At 42.5% G+C, this 20268-nt stretch overlaps 1 protein-coding gene across 2 annotated transcripts in view; it reads left to right on the top strand.

The window, feature by feature from the left end:
* Positions 1–20268, top strand: part of JMJD1C (jumonji domain containing 1C) — a 236876-nt gene that overhangs the window by 116639 nt on the left and 99969 nt on the right. For both annotated transcript variants that reach the window (XM_053309757.1, XM_053309758.1), the window contains one exon: positions 2862–2975. In XM_053309757.1, coding sequence (XP_053165732.1) covers positions 2862–2975 — 114 coding nt within the window. The remainder of the gene's footprint in view (positions 1–2861; positions 2976–20268) is intronic.

The following is a 20268-nucleotide window of genomic DNA, read 5'->3' as shown; positions in this document are numbered from 1 at the left end:
CAGTTCAGTAAAACAAATAAATGTGTAGCTTCAGTAGTTTTGGAAAGTATTGGGCATGCTTATTGACAAAATTTGGATGATAGGCAGACAGGAATAGATGGAAGCGAGCTGTTGTAAAGTGGAATTATTTGCTGGAGATGTTACTTATTCCTTGCTTTGTTTGCCTAAGGTTGTTTTATGTTCTTCAGGACCATCTACTGAAAGCAGAATTGCCTTACTGCCTTACCAAGACCAGTATTTTATTTGGCTTGCAGCCTGCAGATTTTTGTGTCCTTGTGGTGTTTCCATGGTAACACTTCAAAATTGTTACTTTTGTTTATCATTACCCTCAACCTGTGTCTCTGAAGCAGAGTCTGGGTTATTGTTGTGTATGAAGTAGAAAACTGAACATCTGAGCATGACTACATTTTTACCTGCCAGGTTGGCACTACTAATTACTCTGTTCTTTCCAACAAATTAGCTTGTCTAACTGGAGTCCTTCTCAGTTTGAATTGGTATAATATTGTGAGTGTGTGTAATTGCCTTTAACTGTTTTTTTGAAATTACAGAATAAGTACACCTAGCCAGCTAAGAAATTTAAACAAACACTCAGCCCTCCTTTGTCAGAATATTTATACCTTAACAGTCTATTGGGGACTGCCAAAGGATTTAAAGAAACCAAATTAGCAGCTACCAAATTACTGTTAGGTGGAGAACCACAGTAATAAAAATAGCTTATGCAACTTGATAGCACGGGTTGATCTTTTGCCCATGTCTGTGTAGCATTGCAGAAACTGACAAAAGACAAGAGTTAATCTGAGCATGACAGTTTACAGTCTCCATGCTGCATGCACTTTGCCGAATGATTTTTAAGCCCCTATCCTGCAAGGGATTCCTACACTAAAGTTGTTTCTATGCATCGACATTATCTTTTCATCATTCAAACCATTTTATGCTTGAAGCCATTTGATGTGATATAGTCATGTTGTTAGTGATATCACAGCATCATGCAGAATGAGTGGGGTGTGTATTGCCAAAGGCTGGCAGAATGCCTGGAAAGTGACTGTAGATAATGCACCTAGTCAGAATGGCCCGAGGAGTTGACTCCTTCCAAATAAACGGATGGAGCAAAGAAGTTTCTTGAATCTTGTTTTGTCCATCTCTTCCCTGACATCTTGAATCTAATGTTCTGTCCTTACCATCCAGTTCCTGTTTTTCTTTCTAGAACAGAAGTTCTCTAACTGTATCAAAAACTTGTTGGAAAGGGCAACATTGAGGGCCTCCGTGTAAATATATCATTAGCCAGAGTCTGTAAATTGCTTTGTATATGTTAGTATTAATGTTACCTAGTTTTAATTGTAATTTTTTCAACTGGTTTCTGATTTTAATTGTTCTATCTATCTATCTTATTTCTATACCGCCCTTCCAAAATGGCGGTTTTGTATTTATTTTAATATAAACCACCCTGAGCCACCTTTGGAAGGGTGGCATATACATACATACATACTGTTTGGATATAATTAGCATAACTTGCATCTCGTTAAAAACATTATAATGTCCCTGATCCTTGTTCTGGTCATCTTATAGTTTTCCTCACTTTATTTCAGCCTTTTGTATAGCATCACATTTATCGTGTTGCTGTACGTCCTTGAGGCTAAGCTTGAGTTTTTTTGTGGTTTTTTAAAAAAGCATTGGTTGCTGATGAGCTAAATGAGTGTGTCTTCAGGACCATATGTAGCCCACTCTTGTTCCAAGCCAAGATGAAAAAAATGGGCAGCTATGGAATTTTCTGTTGTTTCCCTCAGGCAGACACAACTGCTGTGGAAAATGTTTGCTTGCTCACTCTCTGTAGCAGCAGCAGCTTCTGTTGCTTGGAACAGCTGTACATGTCAGTGGAAGGGTGGTACTGATGGGTTCTGATTCAAACCAGCAGCTTTGGATTCTACCCAGCAACTATTTTAGCTCAATCTCTGTGCCAACTTAGCCCCTGTTATCAAGTGCTTCATCTTGGGAAAACCCTTTCAAGAGACTATTAGAAACCTAACACCCATCCAAAAGGAAGGGATCTAAACCAAAATCAGGATGCAGTCATGGAGGTACTGAGTGAGCTGCATGTGGCTGATTTGGTGCCTAGGCCCAGCGTTTCTTATGCTCGCTAATGAAACCTCTTGTTAATTCATGTTTTCATTCTATTGTCTTTAGTCTAGGAGAGTTCACAATAGTCAGTCATACTTCCCGTTGTGTCATCTACAAATTAGAATTACCATATTCCTGCTCATTCTCTTGCAGGCTTATTTTTCAACTTGAGCCGTCTGTTGGGGGTAGATGAAGGCATTTATGGTGTGGCAAGCCTATTGTCACCTCATTTATATATATTCATTCCTATTTTACAGATCCTTTTTGCTGCTTGTATGTGCTGAAAATTCAAAGGTTATCAGAGTAGATGCTTTGTGGCTGTTAAGAACAGGGTGGGGAAGATGATAGAAGTGGTAGCAAAAGCACAAGTGAGGAGGGAAGAAATTTTATGGAGGAAATTGCACAAAAGTGGGAAGGAGAATTTACTTTTGCCAATTTCCATTGCATCATTAGCAATATTTTTTTTTTAACCAGCCCTGTTCTTGGAAAGAGATGGAACTTAGCATTTTCAATAAAGACTGTATTGTGTATATTACCCTGTTTAAAATGTTGTTTACAGAGCTGGTAATTATGGATTTAAGTAATTATTCACCCCTTGGCTTTTTAAGTTAATATATACCCCTGTCTCTCTATGATGATGTGGTATATGTTATTACTTTTTGTTGATTGTACAGAATAATTTAAAAAGCATACTTGAATCTTGAGAAAGCATACTGTTTAACTCCTTTGTTCTGTTTTGTTCTCAGACCTTCAAACCTTTGGTTGGGAAAAGCGTGTACAATTCTATCACTGCAGTTGAATTTCTTGTGGACAAACAGCTGGATTTTGTAACCGAAGATAGTGCCTTTCAGCCCTATCAGGTAAGGAATATCAATATTATTACATCTAGTGGCACATCCAGACTAACTAACCAGCATTGAAATAAACAAATTAGATTACCATAGTCATGAGTAACTTAAGTCCTGTTGAAGTCAATGAAACTTAGTCATGACTAACACAGTCTGGATCCTACCCAGTATGTCTAGCTCCATTGAAATGCTTTTAGTTCCTCTAAGTGGTCTTTGCCATCACACAGATGGGCTTCATGCCTGCATGAAAAATGCTCTGGAACACTCACAAGCTAGCCTTTCTTTCTGCACTCAGATAGGTAGCTAGGCTCCTCCCCCCTACACCTTAGTCACGTGTTTCGCACCCTTCTCCTCAGTTCTTTTTTGTCCACCGAAGAGGTAACCTCTTGGGACATTCATAGGCTTTTCTGTCAGATTTATACCCATTTTTCCTCTCATATTTTTATAATTAATTTTATTATTATTATTACTTGTTTACACAGTCAGACAGGTGTTATTGACTGGTTTGTTTTACTCAGACATCGAGTCCTTCCCAAGGACCTGGGATGGCTGAATTTTATTGTCAGTTGTTATAGATATCGTCGCAGAATATAGGCTGTTCCCAGTAAAGCTGCTTTTTGTAATTGGCTGATGGTGATTTCTGTGGCCCCTATGGTGTTGAGGTGCTCTTCAAGGTCTTTTGGAACTGCACCCAGGGCGCCAATGACCACTGGGATTATTTTGGTCTTTTTCTGCCACAGCCTTTCAATTTCAATTTGTACATCTTTGTATTTGGTGATTTTTTCTATTTCTTTTTCTTCTATTCTGCTATCCCCTGGGTATTGCTGTGTCGATTATTTTGACTTGTTTTTCTTTCTTCTCGACTACAGTTATATCTGGTGTATTGTGTGGCAGATGTTTGTCTGTTTGTAGTCGGAAGTCCCATAATATTTTTACATCTTCATTTTCAACCAGTGCCCCAGTGAGGCACTACCTTGGCGTGGTTGTGGGGCTTGTGTGCTCTGATGAAGGTGAGAGCTATGCCAGAGGTCCAACCATACTGGACAGGTCTCACCAGAGGAGCCAGACAAAGAGTGCCTCTCCCATCAACAATATGGTGAGACATAACTTTAATAAATCTGTACCGGATCGGTCATCGCCCGGGTCAACAAGGACCGCGCCAGATGCTATAGTCCCTGGACATCTGGTGGCAAGTGGGCAACAGGACTCAGGATCTTCAGTTGAACAACCAGGGCTGGAGACAGCAAAGTTACTGGAAGAAACGTCGCTTAACTGAAAAAAATATACGAAAAATGCCAACAAGGAAATAATAATAATAATAATAATAATAATAATAATAATAATAATTATTATTATTATTATTATTATTATTATTATTATTATTAATTTGATTTCTATACCGCCCTTCCAAAAATGGCTCAGGGTGGTTTACAAAGAGAGATAACAAACAAATAAGATGGTTCCATGTCCCCAAAGGGCTCACATTCTAAAAAGAAACATAAGACACACACCAGCAACAGTCACTGGAAGTACTGTGCTGGGGGTGGATAGGGCCAGTTACTCTCCCCCTGTTTTTTTCCTTTTCTGAATCTCCTTCTTATATATACTTCTTTCTTTAGATTTTGCGCAATTTATTTTCCTTCGTGGCTCCCCCCCCCGGGAATTATTGAAGCGTTTATCCTCTATTGTATTGCCGGCAACGGCGCTTTTAAGTGTTACCGAAGGCGTTCCTACGGCTGAGGTAGTAGCTTCACTACGGGGAGGGCCTGGGACTCGCTCGGGGACTCCCTCTGCCTCCACAACACCGACGGTACCCAAGCCTTTGCAACAGCCCATGGAAACCATAAATGGTCCTCTGCCGCCGATATTGTCGGTTCCTACTGCTGCAAGCTTGGCTCCGGCTTCAGGAGGGAAGCCCCCTTCTCAGGGTCACAAGGCCCACAAGAAAAAGAAGAGTAAAGCCCGGTCGGGTTCAGTACCAAGGTCCAAGCCAGTACCAAAGATGGCAGTCCATAAATCTCCCGATTCTGTCCTCACGCATATGCTGAGTGCTCCAGATTCACGGAAGCGGTCGGAGCCCTGCTTGGAGCTGTCTCAGCCCAGCAAACTCAGCAAGTGCCATCATGCAAAGAAGAGGGAGCAATGACCAGCTTCTGTACCAACTCAGGGCTTGACTAACTCTCTGAATGAGGCACTGTTGCCCACTACTGACCCTGTTCAGTCCCTTCAGCCCCTGCTTCCACAGCGAGTTTATAGTGTGCCAGCTGACAGGACTTCCTCTTACAAGCAGGGAGAGCTCTGTTATGACTCTGATTCTGACTGGTTTGGGTCTCAGAGTTCTAGATAGGGGTACTATTATGATGCATTTACACCCGGGAAAAGACCCTTTTCACCTCATCATTCCATCAAATATTACCCTTCTCACGACTATGATTTTACAGAGGAAAGCGAGCAGGAGTACTCTGATTATGAAGATTGCTATCACAGGTCAAGAAGATATATTGCCCGTGCTTGGGAATGTGACTATGGCTATGCCAGAAGTAGATATGGGCGTTGTTCTAGATCGCCTCCAAGATACCTCAGATCTAGATCACGCTACCCATCGGGCTACAGCCCCCACCTGTTATAGAGACAGGTCTCCTCCTTGTAAGCATCCTTGCCCTTCTGGTCAAGGGAACCAGCTGCCCTCTGTGACAAGGCACCAAGTGTATACCCATGCCTTTGCTTAAAACTTCAGAGGATGGAGGAAGCCTCAGCCCCTTCATCTCCATCTGGTCATGTCAAATAATTCTCCGCGTATATGTCTTCCATGGCCAAGTCACTTGGCGTGCAATTGCAGGAGGTAGTCGCTCCATCCTCTAATCCTCTTTTTGATGTCCTGGACAAGGACAAGGAATAATCTAAACTGATTGTGCTCCCTATTCATCAGGGCTTGTTGGAGATTGCCCAAAGCTCTTAGGAGAAGCCATCCTCGGTCCCTCCTACTTCAAGGAAGCTAGATAATCTATACTCAAAGCAGACGGTTCTCAATTCCTGCTGAAACATCCCTCCCTGAATTCTGTAGTGGTGGAAGCGGCTCAGACTAAATCAGAGAATAAACTTCTATCAACGCCTATGTGCAGAGAAGGGCTCAGACTAGATTCCCTGGGCAAATGCTTATATTCAGGCTTATCCATGCAGATCAGAATAGCAAATTACCAGGCATTTATGTCACGCTATAACCATTTGATTTTGGGGGAAATTGTCAGAACATCTGGAGTCGCTTCTTCGTTCTGCACAAGAGCCTATTCTCTCTCTACAAAAAGAGGGATACAGACTGAGTAAACAATTCTTGCACTCTTCTAAGCACTCTACAGATTGTGTGGCTAGGTCACTCGTCACATCCATTCCCTTACGCAGACATGCCTGGCTCAGGTCTTCAGGTTTGCTTATGGAGGCATGTTCGCTGATTGAAGATCTTCCCTTCGATGGGGTCACTCTTTTTGGTACACAGACAGACAAAACTATGGAGAGGGTCCAGAAGATGAGGAAGACTGCTGAGTCTATGATCTTCCCTTCTTGATCTTTGAATGCTTGATTTGGCAGGCCTTTTCGTATGCAGTGGCCATACAAGCCATGACAGTCAACGGGTCAGGCCTATGGCCATTCCTTTCGTCAGCCCCTTTACAGGCATTTCTCACCCACAGTACTGAAAGCAGCAATACCAGGCCCCCAAGAAAGGACAGCAGTAGCCCCCCCCAAAAGAGGGCATGAGTTCCCCTGGATGGGATTCCGATTGAGACCTTTCCTGAACAAATGAGCCCCTGGTGGCGCAGTGGTAAAACTGCCGCCCTGTAACCAGAAGGTTACAAGTTCGATCCTGACCAGGGGCTCAAGGTTGACTCAGCCTTCCATCCTTCCGAGGTCGGTAAAATGAGTACCCAGAATGTTGGGGGCAATATGCTAAATCATTGTAAACCGCTTAGAGAGCTCTGGCTATAGAGCGGTATATAAATGTAAGTGCTATTGCTATTGCTATTGCTATTGCTAAATGGGAGGATATTACGTTGGACCCATGGGTACTTCGTATTATTCAAATAGGTTATGCCATAAGTTCGTGGAATGTCGCCCGGATTCTGGCAGGCTACATACCCCAGCAGATGCTGTCCTCAAGGAAGAAATTGGCACCCTCCCGCAAAAAGAAGCAATAGAACGTGTTCTGTCTCAACTAGAGGATGGCCTATTTTCTCGATACTTCACTGTCCCAAAGGGAAACGGTGGTTTACGGCACATACTAGACCTACGTCTTTTGAACATCTATGTGGAATATCAGCATTTCAGGATGCTGACAGTCACCGAAATTCTCTCCCCCCCCCCCCCATGGGGAATGTGGTTTGTCTCTATAGACCCCTAGAGGACACTTACTATCATATATCCATTCACCCACAGCACAGAAAATACTTCTGCTTTCAAGTGGCGATGACATGTTTCAATTCAGGGCCGGGCCTTTTGAACTCTCCTCGGCACCGAAAACTTTTAAAGAATGCGTGGTTGTTGTTGTAGGTCATCTTCAAAAAAGGGGAGCATAGATCTTCCCTTGTTTGGACTATTGGTTGCTATCAGCGAGGTCCCCAGAATGCCTCCTAAAGGACCTTTAGAAGACACTGAAATTACTATGTGACTTAGGTCTGTCAGTCAATTACAGGAAGTCACAACTGCGACCAACGCGAAGCATAGTGTTCTTGGGGGTCATTTTTCACTCTGTAATAGCGGCAGTAAGACTTCCAGAGGGATGAATCCAAAACATACGAGATCTGGCGCAACACATACGCGACAGCAGGGCACACACTGCTCGAAACATCCAATATATGTTGGGGCTGATGGCTTCCACAACAGCAGTCCTGCCAAACGCCAGGCTGCATATGCGACCTCTGCAGCGGTGGTTCCTGGACATCTTCAGTTCTCTCAAGGATCGCAGTTCCAAAATACTGCACGTGCCAGCTCAAATGCAAGGGTCCCTCAAATGGTGGTCTATGAATCAGAGTCTCCAACAGTCAACTCTGTTCAGGAAGGTGCCTCCCCAGGTTTGAGTCATGACAGATGCTTCCGAAGAAGGTTGGGGAGCACATCTACAGAGCTTGCATTTAAACGGGCATTGGACACTACAGGAGGCTCACTGCCACATAAATTACCTGGAACTGCTGGTAGTATCCAAGGCCTTGAGGATTCCTACCTCAGGTCTAGGGTCAACATATACGTACAGGTGATGATGGAGAACACCACAACCAAGGCTTATATCAACTGCCAGGGAAGGATGGGGTCTCGGCCCCTCCTCCACCTGTCTCTTGCCATCTGGCACTGGGCCCTCAATCACAACATCAGCATCACAGTGCACATAAAAGGCCTGGACAATTCAGTGGTGGACAGGTTGAGCTGGGAATGAAAACTGTACGTAGAAGTCCTGCATGATGTATTTCGACGATAGAGTCATCTAGGAATAGATCTCTTCACTATCGTAGAAAATAATCAGTACTGTTCAACAGCAGGAATAGGGAGAGGATCTTCAGGCAATGCATTTGCAATGAGCTGGTCGGGGAAATTCCTTTAACTTTTCCCTCCAACTCCCCTTCTTGCACGGTTCCTGCAAAAGGTGGAAGCCGAGGCAGTACACTGCATCCTAATGGCACCATAGTAGCCTCGTTGACCTTGGTTCCCCCAGCTTCTTTTCCTCTTCATATGACTGCCTCGTCTACTGGCGTTGCTGTCTATGCAGGACGGACGGGCCCTCCACCCAGACATTCAAAGCTTATGCCTGACGGCATGGAGGATCCAGCTACCTGGGATCCTGAACTGAGGGAGGTGTTGGCTGCTTGTAGTAAATCCTCTACACTTGCTTCCTGCAAGGTGAAATGGACACATTTCTCCAATTTAATGACTTGGATCACAGACACGAACCCTAAAGCCTTGACACTTAATACCTGTCTGCTTCCCAAATCTCGCCACGCCCCCAGAACGTAGCTGGCGTGCCTTGGATGTCAGAAGGGCTTTAGCCTTTTATGTAGAACGCACAGCGTCCTTTAGGACCACAAAAGCCCTGTTTGTCACCTATGGGGCTCCCCATATGGAACGGAGGGCTTCGGCACAGTTGATTTCAGCTTGGATTGTGCAATCGATTAAGCTGGCATACAAAGCTTCTGGTGTTCCTCCCCCAGCTTCTTTGAAAGTGCATTCAACTAGTGCGGTCTCCAGCTCCACTGCTTTTGACAGGGGGCTTCCGCTGGAGTCCATATGTCAGGCAGCGACATGGGCCTCTCCTTTCTCTTTTATCAGGCACTATGTGCTTGATGTTCGAGCACTTCAAGATGCTGCCTTTGGAAAATTACAAGGAATTTTTCAATAATACTTATGTATTCCACATGTTTATCTGCTGCAGTTTCGTTGATACTTACCTGGTTCCTAATTTGCTTAGAAATGAGGATAAAAATGTTGAATATGTTGTTTAGTTATTCTACTTCATATTGTTGTTCTGGGTTTATTTCAGCATTCTGCATTTGATAGTTTATCCTTGGTCTCAGCTCTGCTCCCTCCTCCAGGGTTTCTGGAGCTTTCTATACGCCCATCTGTGTGATGGACAGAGACCACTTAGAAGAACTGCAGGTTGCTTACCTGTAACTGGAGTTCTTCTTGTGGTCATCTGTCCAGTCACACACTCGCCCTGCCTGCCTTGCTGCAGATCCTTTTTTCTTGGAGTCTAGAATTGAGGACAAGGGTGCAGAGCACGTGACTAAGGTGTAGAGCGGGAGGAACCTAGCTACCTATCTGAGTGCAGAAAGAAAGAAAGACTAGCTTGTGAGTGTTCCAGAGTGTTCTTCACGTAGGTGTGAAGCCTATCTATATGACTGGGCAGATGAGCACAAGAAGAACTCCAGTTACAGGTAAGCAACTTGAAGTTTCAAAAAATAATATAAAAACCAAACCTTTTCATCTGTGTAGATGATGAATACCTGTTTAGATGATGAATACCTGCTTATGTTCTTTCAGTGAGAGCAGAAGTATCTAATCTTTGCAGATGATGGTGCATTTGGGGGGAAAGTTAGTAAGCTACTGTGAAGTATTCCGTAGCATAAGCAATTATATTTTAAATAATTTTTGGTTTAGTATTCTAAAGTTATGCCTTGGTCATTGACTCACCTTTATAAATACATTTCACTTTACTTAAAAAAAAAAGAAATTAGATTGAGACTGCAATGTAGAAGTCATCTTCTATCTATCTTGTATATACAGGTGAAACTCGGAAAATTAGAATATCGTGCAAAAGTCCATTAATTTCAGTAATGCAAATTAAAAGGTGAAACTGATATATGAGACAGACGCATTACATGCAAAGCAAGATAAGTCAAGCCTTAATTTGTTATAATTGCGATGATCATGGCGTACAGCTCATGAAAACCCCAAATCCACAATCTCAGAAAATTAGAATATTACATGGAACCAAGAAGACAAGGATTGAAGAACAGAACAATATCGGACCTTTGAAAAGTATAAGCATGCATATGTATTCAGTACTTGGTTTGGGCCCCTTTTGCAGCAATTACTGCCTCAATGCGGCGTGGCATGGATGCTATCAGCCTGTGGCACTGATGAGGTATTATGGAAGACCAGGATGCTTCATTAGCGGCCTTCAGCAATTCTGCATTGTTTGGTCTCATGTCTCTCATCCTTCTCTTGGCAATGCCCCATAGATTCTCTATGGGGTCAGGTCAGGCGAGTTTGCTGGCCAATCAAGCACAGTACACTGTATACTTTTCAGAGGTCCGATATTGTTCTGTTCTTCAGTCCTTGTCTTCTTGGTTCCATGTAATATTCTAATTTTCTGAGATTGTGGATTTGGGGTTTTCATGAGCTGTACGCCATGATCACCACAATTATAACAAATTAAGGCTTGACTTATCTCGCTTTGCATGTAATGCGTCTGTCTCATATATCAGTTTCACCTTTTAATTTGCATTACTGAAATTAATGGACTTTTGCATGATATTCTAATTTTCCGAGTTTCACCTGTATTTAATTCTCTAACACATCTGTGGCTGATCCCATGTGTGGCAGCTCTTGCGAGAGTTCAACGTACTGCCGTATAGGTTAGTCATGGGACGGGTGGGAGGGGGGAAAAGGCAGTTGAGGCAGCGGCTGGCTGACCAGAAAGTGGCGGGGGTGGGGGAGAGAAGAAGTGGGTGGCTGGAAAGAGGGGTGGGTGGGCCAGCCAGGCAGGGGAGAAAAAAAGCCGGCCTGCCAGCCAGAATGCGGTGGGGTGTGTGTGTGTGGAGAAGTGGGCCGTCTGGCAAGAAAGCGGTGGGGTGGGCGATTGGCCGGGTGGGGGGGAGAAGAAGTGGGTCAGCTGGCTACAAAGCCGCAGGTCGGGTGTGAGGGAGATGCTCTGTTGATGTTCTGTGCCCGGCCCAGCTAGTATACTATATTAGACTATCACACCATTTAAGGTCAGCAGAGCTACTTCAGAAGAGATGGCTTGTGGATTTCAGCCAATAATTGTTGTTCTTCTGCAAGTGCAGTTTTCTAGATACATTAATTGATGCACTGATTAATTGGGATATAAAACAGAGTTTTTGGCCACAATTCAAAGGTGTTTTTTTTTTTTTAAAGAATCCTTTTAAAAAGGGAAAGTAACTCAAACAGGCATTTATTGGTTAATGAAAGAGAATGTGGTAAAATACTTAATATTTTAAATGCCATCTGCCTAAAGAAAAAGAGTCCATAAATCTTTTTTCAACTGTAATAGTAAATTGTATGTTAAATTGTAATGCGTGATTTGTATTAGATTCTTGTATTATAGTTCCTGTTCAAAAACAATTGCTTCACTTGTATATTGGACATTTTCTGAAACAGTAGCTTAAACCAGTGTTTCCAAACCTTTTGCTTCCTAAGGCACACTTTTAAAAGAGAAAATGATTGAGGCAAACACTCCCCTTCCACAGACACATGCACACACACCCTTCTTGTGCGCACTCTCTCTCTCTCTCTCTCTCTCTCTCTCTCTCTCTCTCTCTCTCTCTCTCTCTCGCACACACGCACACCTACCTACCTACCCACCCACCCCAGGGCGAGTGTCCTCCAAAGGCGGGGTGATCTAAATGTCCCACTTTTGGAGCTGACTCGGAGTCAGCACAACACACCAGTCAGTGTTCTGTGGCATGGTGGTTGGGAAACACTGGCTGAAACTCAGCTCTTGATTTTGTTTTAGGAAAAAAAAAACAATATTTGGGAGGAGTAATGTAAGACAACTTATTCCTTTAGCATGTTGGGCCCAATTCCTATATGCAAATTTGCTATGTGAGTGGCTGGTTGAAATGCAACTACATGGAGTTACTGCCTGGGGCATACCATTCAGATTAAGTGACTTGCTCACAGTTAAGGCAATTCACATTATGTCAACACAAAACATAAGGTGTTTTTTTTAATGAGTTTGTGATTGCAGGTTTGTGATTGCCTGGTGAAAATGACTCGAATCATGTCAGGGGCTGCTTACACAAATATTTGGCCATATGGAAGAAGCTTCACACGGCAGCATTTCAGGTGGCCATTCACTTGGTTGCTTAAAATTGGGCTGTAAGCTTTTGCTGAGGCATGTGCAATTCCAGTTGTTCCTGAACTTGTGTCCTTCCTAGAGGAAAATGAGCTTCTCATTGCTTAGTTTTGCAGAAAAATATGAGCAAATGCTTTCGGAAATCTGAAATGGATATATGAGAAAAGTGGTAGCACTTTATGCAACAATCTGTCAGCAGTTTGCTTGGCAGTCACTTGAACTTGTATTTGGTTGCGTCAGTATCGTGGACTGTTGCCAAGGAGACGACAAAGCCTTGACAGTTTAGATTGAGGAAGTAAATTAGTAATGTGATAGTGCATGAAGATATGTCCCTGCCACACAGATTGCTGGTTTCATAGATGTTACGCTCTACTGCAGGAAAACAACATTATCCTAGTACAGCGGAAAGCCAAATGTAGGGAAAGCATTTCTGTTAGAAATGCATGATTCGGAAGTACTGTACAGAAAACATGTGCTCTTAAGCCACTAGTGCTTACTTTTATAATTCTAGGATTTATTTCATTCTCAAGGGCAGGAAGATTGGTTGGCCTAAATAGTGTGTGTATCAACAAGTCAGAAGATAGCTAGGCTTTAAAAGCATACATCCCGCAAAGGTATTATACATAGCTGGGATAGGTTTGGGGGAGATGTGTTGTGAGGGGTCCTATATATCAGTGAGTGGTGTTGGTGAGCTGAGAATCATGTAGTACTACTCATGTCATCCATGAACTCTCGTCCTTTCTATTCTCAAAAGCAGTGTGCCTGCCTTCTGGAACCTGGAGTTAATACTCCATGGTCAATATGATTGTAGAAGATTAAATGTAACTGATGAGGTGCCATTCCCTCTGTCTGTTTCTGCATGGAAGTTGTCAGTCAGAAATCTAGGCACAATTTAGCCCTCTGCCAAGGTTGAAAGGATCTAGAGAACAAGGGGTGTCCAGATGCACCTGAAGCTGTAGGATGTCAGCTTATTCATTTTGTCCAGCTGGGAAAGCTTGGAAATGGAACAGTAGTAGTCTGAGAAATCTGTTATTGTTTTGCCTTTTTAGAGCAGACATCAAGCATACAGAATCCAGGAGAGTTGGCACCCTACCCTCTCACCAAAATCTTGATTATCCCACCTAGCAACAAGCTAAGCTGCTCTCAACTGGCTTTCTGCAGCTAGGACAAGCATAGATTGTTTATAATGGTCACATATGTCCCAGACATATTGAATCTCACCTTGGGGAGATATACTGATTGAAGCTGTTGAATTAACTGGGATAGGATTGAGCTTCCCATGTATCTGAAACACTTATCCTGTGTTGTAACATATGTCTTCCAGGAAAAAACAGATATGTGCCACTTTCTCTGCAGTATAGTTGAAGAATTGATTAGAGCAGGCAAAGATGACACAGCCTCTGGATTGTTAAAGCCTTGCCAGATAATTCACCACCTGTTAGATGGCACTTTTTTGTTGATGCATTGGCAGTTAAGAGAGGTTTTTGTGGCTTCCATCTCTATTACATTGTATGGAAAGACCCCTATAGCACCATAATTTTTTGCCCAATTGTTTTTATTGCAGAGCCATTCCCTTCCTCTTCCCCCTCAACCTTTTTTGTTTTTCATTCCTTTCCATAGGGTATTTCCACCTGAGGCCATCTCTTTTTCTTACCCACCCCAAACCCTGTTTGAGCTGTGTCTGTTGGATTTAGTGCCATTGGCACTCTAAATCTTATGGGTGTTGCCAGAGAAGAAACTGTTGAGAGTAGGGCCTGGCCCCTGAGACTCGGCTGAATGAGTACTGCTGTGCTTTTACTGATTTGGTAGCATTTAACTTGTACTGTAAGAAAATTCATATAATTTGGGTGTGTATTAGGGATGTGCACAGAACTGCCAAGGGCCAGTTCAAAGACGGGGTTCTGAACCTATTTGGCGTTCTAGGAATAGAACACTAAACAGGTTCGTGCACATCCCTAGTGTGTGTATGTTTAAAGGAAACTAGTTGAGCAGCTGTAAGAGCAGTCCTTATTTGTTTGCTATATCTCTGTCTAAACCGCCTTGAGCCATTTTTGGAAGGGTGGTATAGAAATCAAATAAATAATAATAATAATAATAACAACAACCCTGCTGCATAAGGCCCAAGACCTATCTAGTCCAGCATCCCATTTCACACAGTGGCCCACTAGAGGCCTCTGGGGAGCCCACAGGCAAGAGGTGCTGGCATGTTCTCACTCCTGCTGTTGCTCACCTGCAACTGGTATTGAGAGGCATTGTGCCTCTGGGGCTGGAGATGGCCTCCTCTCACCTTTCTCCAGCAGCTGGTTGCACTGCTGCTTCTGAACTACATCACACAACCGACAGTTTTTAAAAGAATAATGGAAGTGGAAAATCAGCATGGTAGCACAAATTAATTGATCATGTGGAGAAGCCCTAAAAAAAGAATTAAATTGGTTTTTGTGTGAGTTAGGAATGTCACTTATATAGATTGTGAATACTATACTATACTATACTATACTATACTATACTATACTATACTATACTATACTATACTATCTATAGTTCCTGTGAAATTAGATTAAGTTCCAAAATTGTGGTGATCTCCAAAGTATTTACTGAACCACAGTTGTAATTAGTAATATGTTTGTTTTTATATAAGACAAAGGAATGCACTTCGCTAAAACAATTTTCCCACAGTTCGTTGGAGTTCATTCTGGAAAAATCTATATGTTGATACTGAACAGTTTAAAAGGTGGTGGTGGTGGTAGTAGTAGTAGTAGTAGATCTTTGCACATAAGATCTAAAAGACAAAATTGTATCTGATCTTATAGAAGTAAAATGCCATCAGATTACTATATCTTATATTACTAAATTGGTTAATGGGCTTATTTTTGAGAAATTGACATTGTTTCAGAACTTAGTCCTTGATCCTCTGAACATAGCCAAGGCAATCTGCTAATTTCTCTTCTTGGTGTAAAGTAAATAGGTTAATCCAATCACTCAATGAGGGAACCAAAGAACTCAAGGATGATCATAAGCTGTAGGAGGTATGTGGCAATAATTAACAAAATTACTGAAGATGTGTAACCTAGCTGTAAGATGTTTAAAAAGCAAACCAACCAGAAATATAATAATACATTGAGCCATTTTCTTTATACAAAGAAGATAACACTAGCAACATATGTAGACAGTGAGAACATATCAAAGTAACTACAAAAGTGTGTGTTTATCCAGTGTGGTAAAGATCTACTATTAGCCACAAATCAACACACTTCATAGGTTAGGTCAATTTCCACAAGGGATGAATGGGCCACCAAATGCTATCCATGAGATGACTTTCCAAGAGATGACTGAGACCCTTGTCTAAGAAAATCAAAGATCCCCACCCCGCACAGGGATTCTGTGACCAGTATCCCTTCCTTCCTTGTGTCTTCTCTAAGGAATCCCAAGAAGGATCTGGTAGGTAATTAGTAATGACATTTTAATACCTAACATAATCATAATGCTTAGAACACCATGAGGTTGTAGACAGAATCATTTCCATAAGGATGGATTAGAAGACTGAGTGGTGATGAACTATATATGTACCCCAAATCAGAACCACAGTTGTTTCAACATGGATAGGCTTGAGTGGTTCATGCATTCTTTACTAGCCTTCAGAAGATATTCCATTAACAAAACTGCAGTTCTGTTTCTTGGTGGCCAGATAATAGCTTTTAATTCCATTTGCTGGGCTCCCTTTGAAGACTCTACTCAGTAGACAGACTTTTTAGTATTTCTATTTGTTTGTATCCAAGTTTTCACACTTGGTTTTAATTGGGTTCCAGTTGTTAGTTAGTTGTTGCTTTTTACCAGCTTTATACTGCTCTACTGCCTGTTTTTGTTTTTATTTTCCATGTTGATTTATTGTAATTTTATTACCTTCGTGAGCAGTCCTGAGCAGCATTGGCTGGAGGGGCGGGATAGAAATATTTTAAATAAATAAATAGTGTAGCGGAACCACTGTTTTGTGTTACATTTGAACCCAAGCTTGCCAACAAACCAAGTTTGCTAAATAAATAAATAAATAAAACCCAACAACCCCACAAATGAGGATTTCAAACCACAGTTAGTACAAACTCTGGTTTCCCATTATGCCTGAATTCAGATTATTGACAAACAGTGTTCTCTCTAATTTTTTTTGTCTGCGTGCGGAATGAATTTTGTTCTGAGCAGCAGTATCAAGGCAGTGTGTGCACACATGATTCAGAATGGGGCATTCCTGATTCAACCTGAGCAGGATCTAAAATTATCTGAGCAGACATTGAAAAACGTGAGCATGCGCACGCCTTAGAGGGAACACTGTTGACAAACCAATTAGGGTCATTGCTCTTCCTCAAGAGAAGTGCCATGAAAACTCGAGTGAATTTATGAATGTAAGAAGCTGAGGCCAAAGAAGATGGGAAATAGGGACAGATAAGCAGCTCTAAACCATGGTTTGTCCGTTTTACATCTAGAAGCTCAACCATGGTGTGGGTGTTTAGCTATGTAGCTCAAACCATAGTTTCACATTCTCTTTGAACCCAGCCATTGTCTTTATCTAGCCTCACCTAGAAGTGATAATTGGTAGAAAAGCATTTACTGGCAATCAAGGACTGTTTCTTTATTCATATGTTCCATAATGTGCTTGGAAGTATTCTGTAATATAATAAAGCAGACCAGCTAGTTACATTTGTCAAGTGAGGTAATATAGAAAAAGAGAATTCTTTACAGCAACTTCTAGACTTCTTCCTTTGGGTTGGAATGGGGACATTCTTCTGCCAAGAGCTAGCCTTGGCAGAGGATAAGAAAGATTTGTCATACATATACAAGGGAAAACTATATAGAGTGCTTGTGTTTGCTAAAAACCTACATATATAAGGGAAAACTATATAGTGTGTGTTTGCTAAAAAGCTACCAAAATTTTGTGTGGCAGCAACCCAGTAACCATTCTGCAATCTGTAAATATTCACCATCTTCTTCCTTTATATATAATTCTCTTAAATGTACCCATCACTAATCCCATGTGTGGCAGCTCTCGCAGGATTTTGTGAGCAGCTGCAGGGGTGGAGGAGAAAACAGTGATGGGGGCTGGCGGCGGGCCAGAGGAGGAGGCAGGCCCACCAGCCAGCTGGGAAGAGAAAGCGGCGGACCAGAGGAGGAAGCAGGCTCACCAGCTGGCCAGCAAGAGAAAGTGTGGCCGGCCGGCAGGAGGAAACTGCAGGCTAGAGGAGGAGGTGGGCCCACCAGCTGGCTGGCGAGAGAAACTGCGGGAGGAAGTGGCAGGCTGGAGGAGGCGGCGGGCCCGCCAGCAGTGAGAGAAAGCACGGCCAGCCAGTGGGAGGAAGCAGCGGGCCCACCAGCTGGTGAGAGGAAGTATGGTGGGGCAGGTGAGAAGACACAGCCGCTGGCAGGAGTGGGCGGATGGTGCTGGCCCAGCCAGCCGGTGAATTGGCAGGCTGAGGTGACGGGCGTGAGGGTGGGTGGCTGGGTGGCTAGCCAGCTGGCCAGGAAAATAAACAGTAGCAGGGGAGAAAATGGCTGCGGCAACTAGAGGCACAGATGCTCTGCGTCTGGCCCAGCTAGGTTTTTTTTGAATAATTCTGTTTGGTGGTGGTCATGAGAATAAAGAGCAAACTGTTGGTTTAAATACTTGACCTTTGTGCCTTTTTAATGGCTTCTAAAATGAAGTACATTTGTCATATCTGTCCAAAATTGGCAGGTGTGATCCCCTGGAGTGTTCCTAGAAAGCCCACAAATATGCTAATTGGATAAAACACAGAAAAGGTAGATGCAGGAGAAATGCAGTGGGTTCTCAATGGGAAGTTTATCATTTATACACCTTTCTTTATGACCTCTAAAATGGGACCCATTTGTTCCATCTGTCGGAAATTTGACATGCCAGTTCCCTTTGAGAGATCCTAGGATGTGTAATAATTTCATGGTAATGGTCTGGATAACAGCAGCTGGTTGTCGCATTGAAATTAATTGAAAAAAGAATGAACAAAACAGTTGAATTTCAGTACTATATGAACACAATTCAAATGAATAAATATAGACACAAATGAGATTTTCAGTAATGAAAATGAATAGAGAAAAGAAATTCTATTCCTTAGATACCTTTAATGTACAATAACCGACAAAGGTTCAGAGTAAATTATTTTATAATTGTCTGTAAGACAGTGTTTTACATTGATGACAGATTGATTCCTTACTACAAATACTTCTATTTAGACACACAAAAACGTCCTCAGACTTAGGTAAGAGAAAACATGTTGAATTTACTGTTTGATAGTGGCCATTTCACATTTTCCATCTAGCAGTTTTTCATTAAATATGTGTGAGAATTGCCCTTGTCTAATTTATGTTCCCCATTTCAAAGATATCAAAATTTTTCAACTGCATAAAACGGTAGTGGGATCCTATTATTTTGTCTCTATGTAATGTAAATTATTAGCTGTCTTTTAAACAGTGATTTTTTTAAAATGCTGTTTCTTATGTGCAATTGAAAGCCTTAAGCCCAAATTACAAGTTACATGCAACACATGTAATTGTAGCTCAATGGCCCTTTTAGAAAAGGAACAGCAAATTCCAGTGGGGACCACTGGACATGGAGAAGCAGTGGAGGTTCAGTTGTTACCAAAGGGCTGTATTTTGAGCCGCTGTTGATTAGCTTTCCTTCTGCTATATTCTGGTCCTTGTGGTTTCCATCACTTTTTGCAAGGCGATTATAGCCTGAGTTTTTTAATATACATTTAGAATTTAAGATTATTGTGAGCAGGATTGTAAAGGATGGGAGCTGATTGATAAAGGTACTGGGATTCAGTACTTGCATCTTATTTGGATTCAACTTCAGTACCCTCATCCATTCCGTTACCGCCTCCAGGCAGGCATTTAGGGAAGTTATGCCATTTCCTGATGAGGTTGATATGGAGAAATAGATTAGGCATATTTGGCATCAGCATTTTGATAACACCAACTTCCTGATGATCTCTCCCAGTGGTTTCATATATAGGAGAACCTCTTTATTCATGGGGGCACCATTCCTTACCTACTGCAGTGAATAACGGAGCTGTGAGTAATGAAGCATTAGGGCTATGGGGAAAGTGGGGTTAGGAGGGTGGGAAATATAACTGCCAAAATGGCCCCCAAATGGCCCAGAACTTACTGTTGCATGCTCTATGGGTCACCAGTGCGGGTCCACAATGTGCCCAGGAATGTCCTCCAAAGGGCAAAGTGCCCACCAAAACCACGAAAAAGTCCGGGGTTTTTTAAAGTGAGCCAGAAAATGGCTCCTCCTGTCATTTCCTGGGCTCTGAGAGACAAAATGGCAGCCAGAAGTGACCTCTGCGGTCACTTCTAGCCCTCTAGGAACTGCGGATACATGGGTTTTAACACCTTTCGTTTCCATAGATACTGAAAAGGGGTGGAACCGAGAATAGCGGTTCTGCAAATAATGAGTTTCTCCTGTTGATGTTAAAGAACATTGGAGACAGTATGGAGCCTTATGGAACTTCATACTATAACTCTTGCTTTGCAGAGCAGCAGTCTCCAAGTGACACCATCTGGAATCTACCCGAGAGCTAGAATCTACCTGCTGTAAAAGAGTGCTACCCAATCCCCACTCCTTCTGGTGACCCAGGAGGATTCTATGGTCGATGGTATTAAAAGCCTCCAAAAGGATCAGCAGAATCACACCTGTTCTGTCAGTATCCAGTTGGAGATCATCCA

Source organism: Hemicordylus capensis, chromosome 3 (genome assembly GCF_027244095.1).
Source record: "Hemicordylus capensis ecotype Gifberg chromosome 3, rHemCap1.1.pri, whole genome shotgun sequence".
Lineage (NCBI taxonomy): Eukaryota > Metazoa > Chordata > Lepidosauria > Squamata > Cordylidae > Hemicordylus > Hemicordylus capensis.
This window is presented reverse-complemented; position numbering and strand designations above follow the sequence as displayed.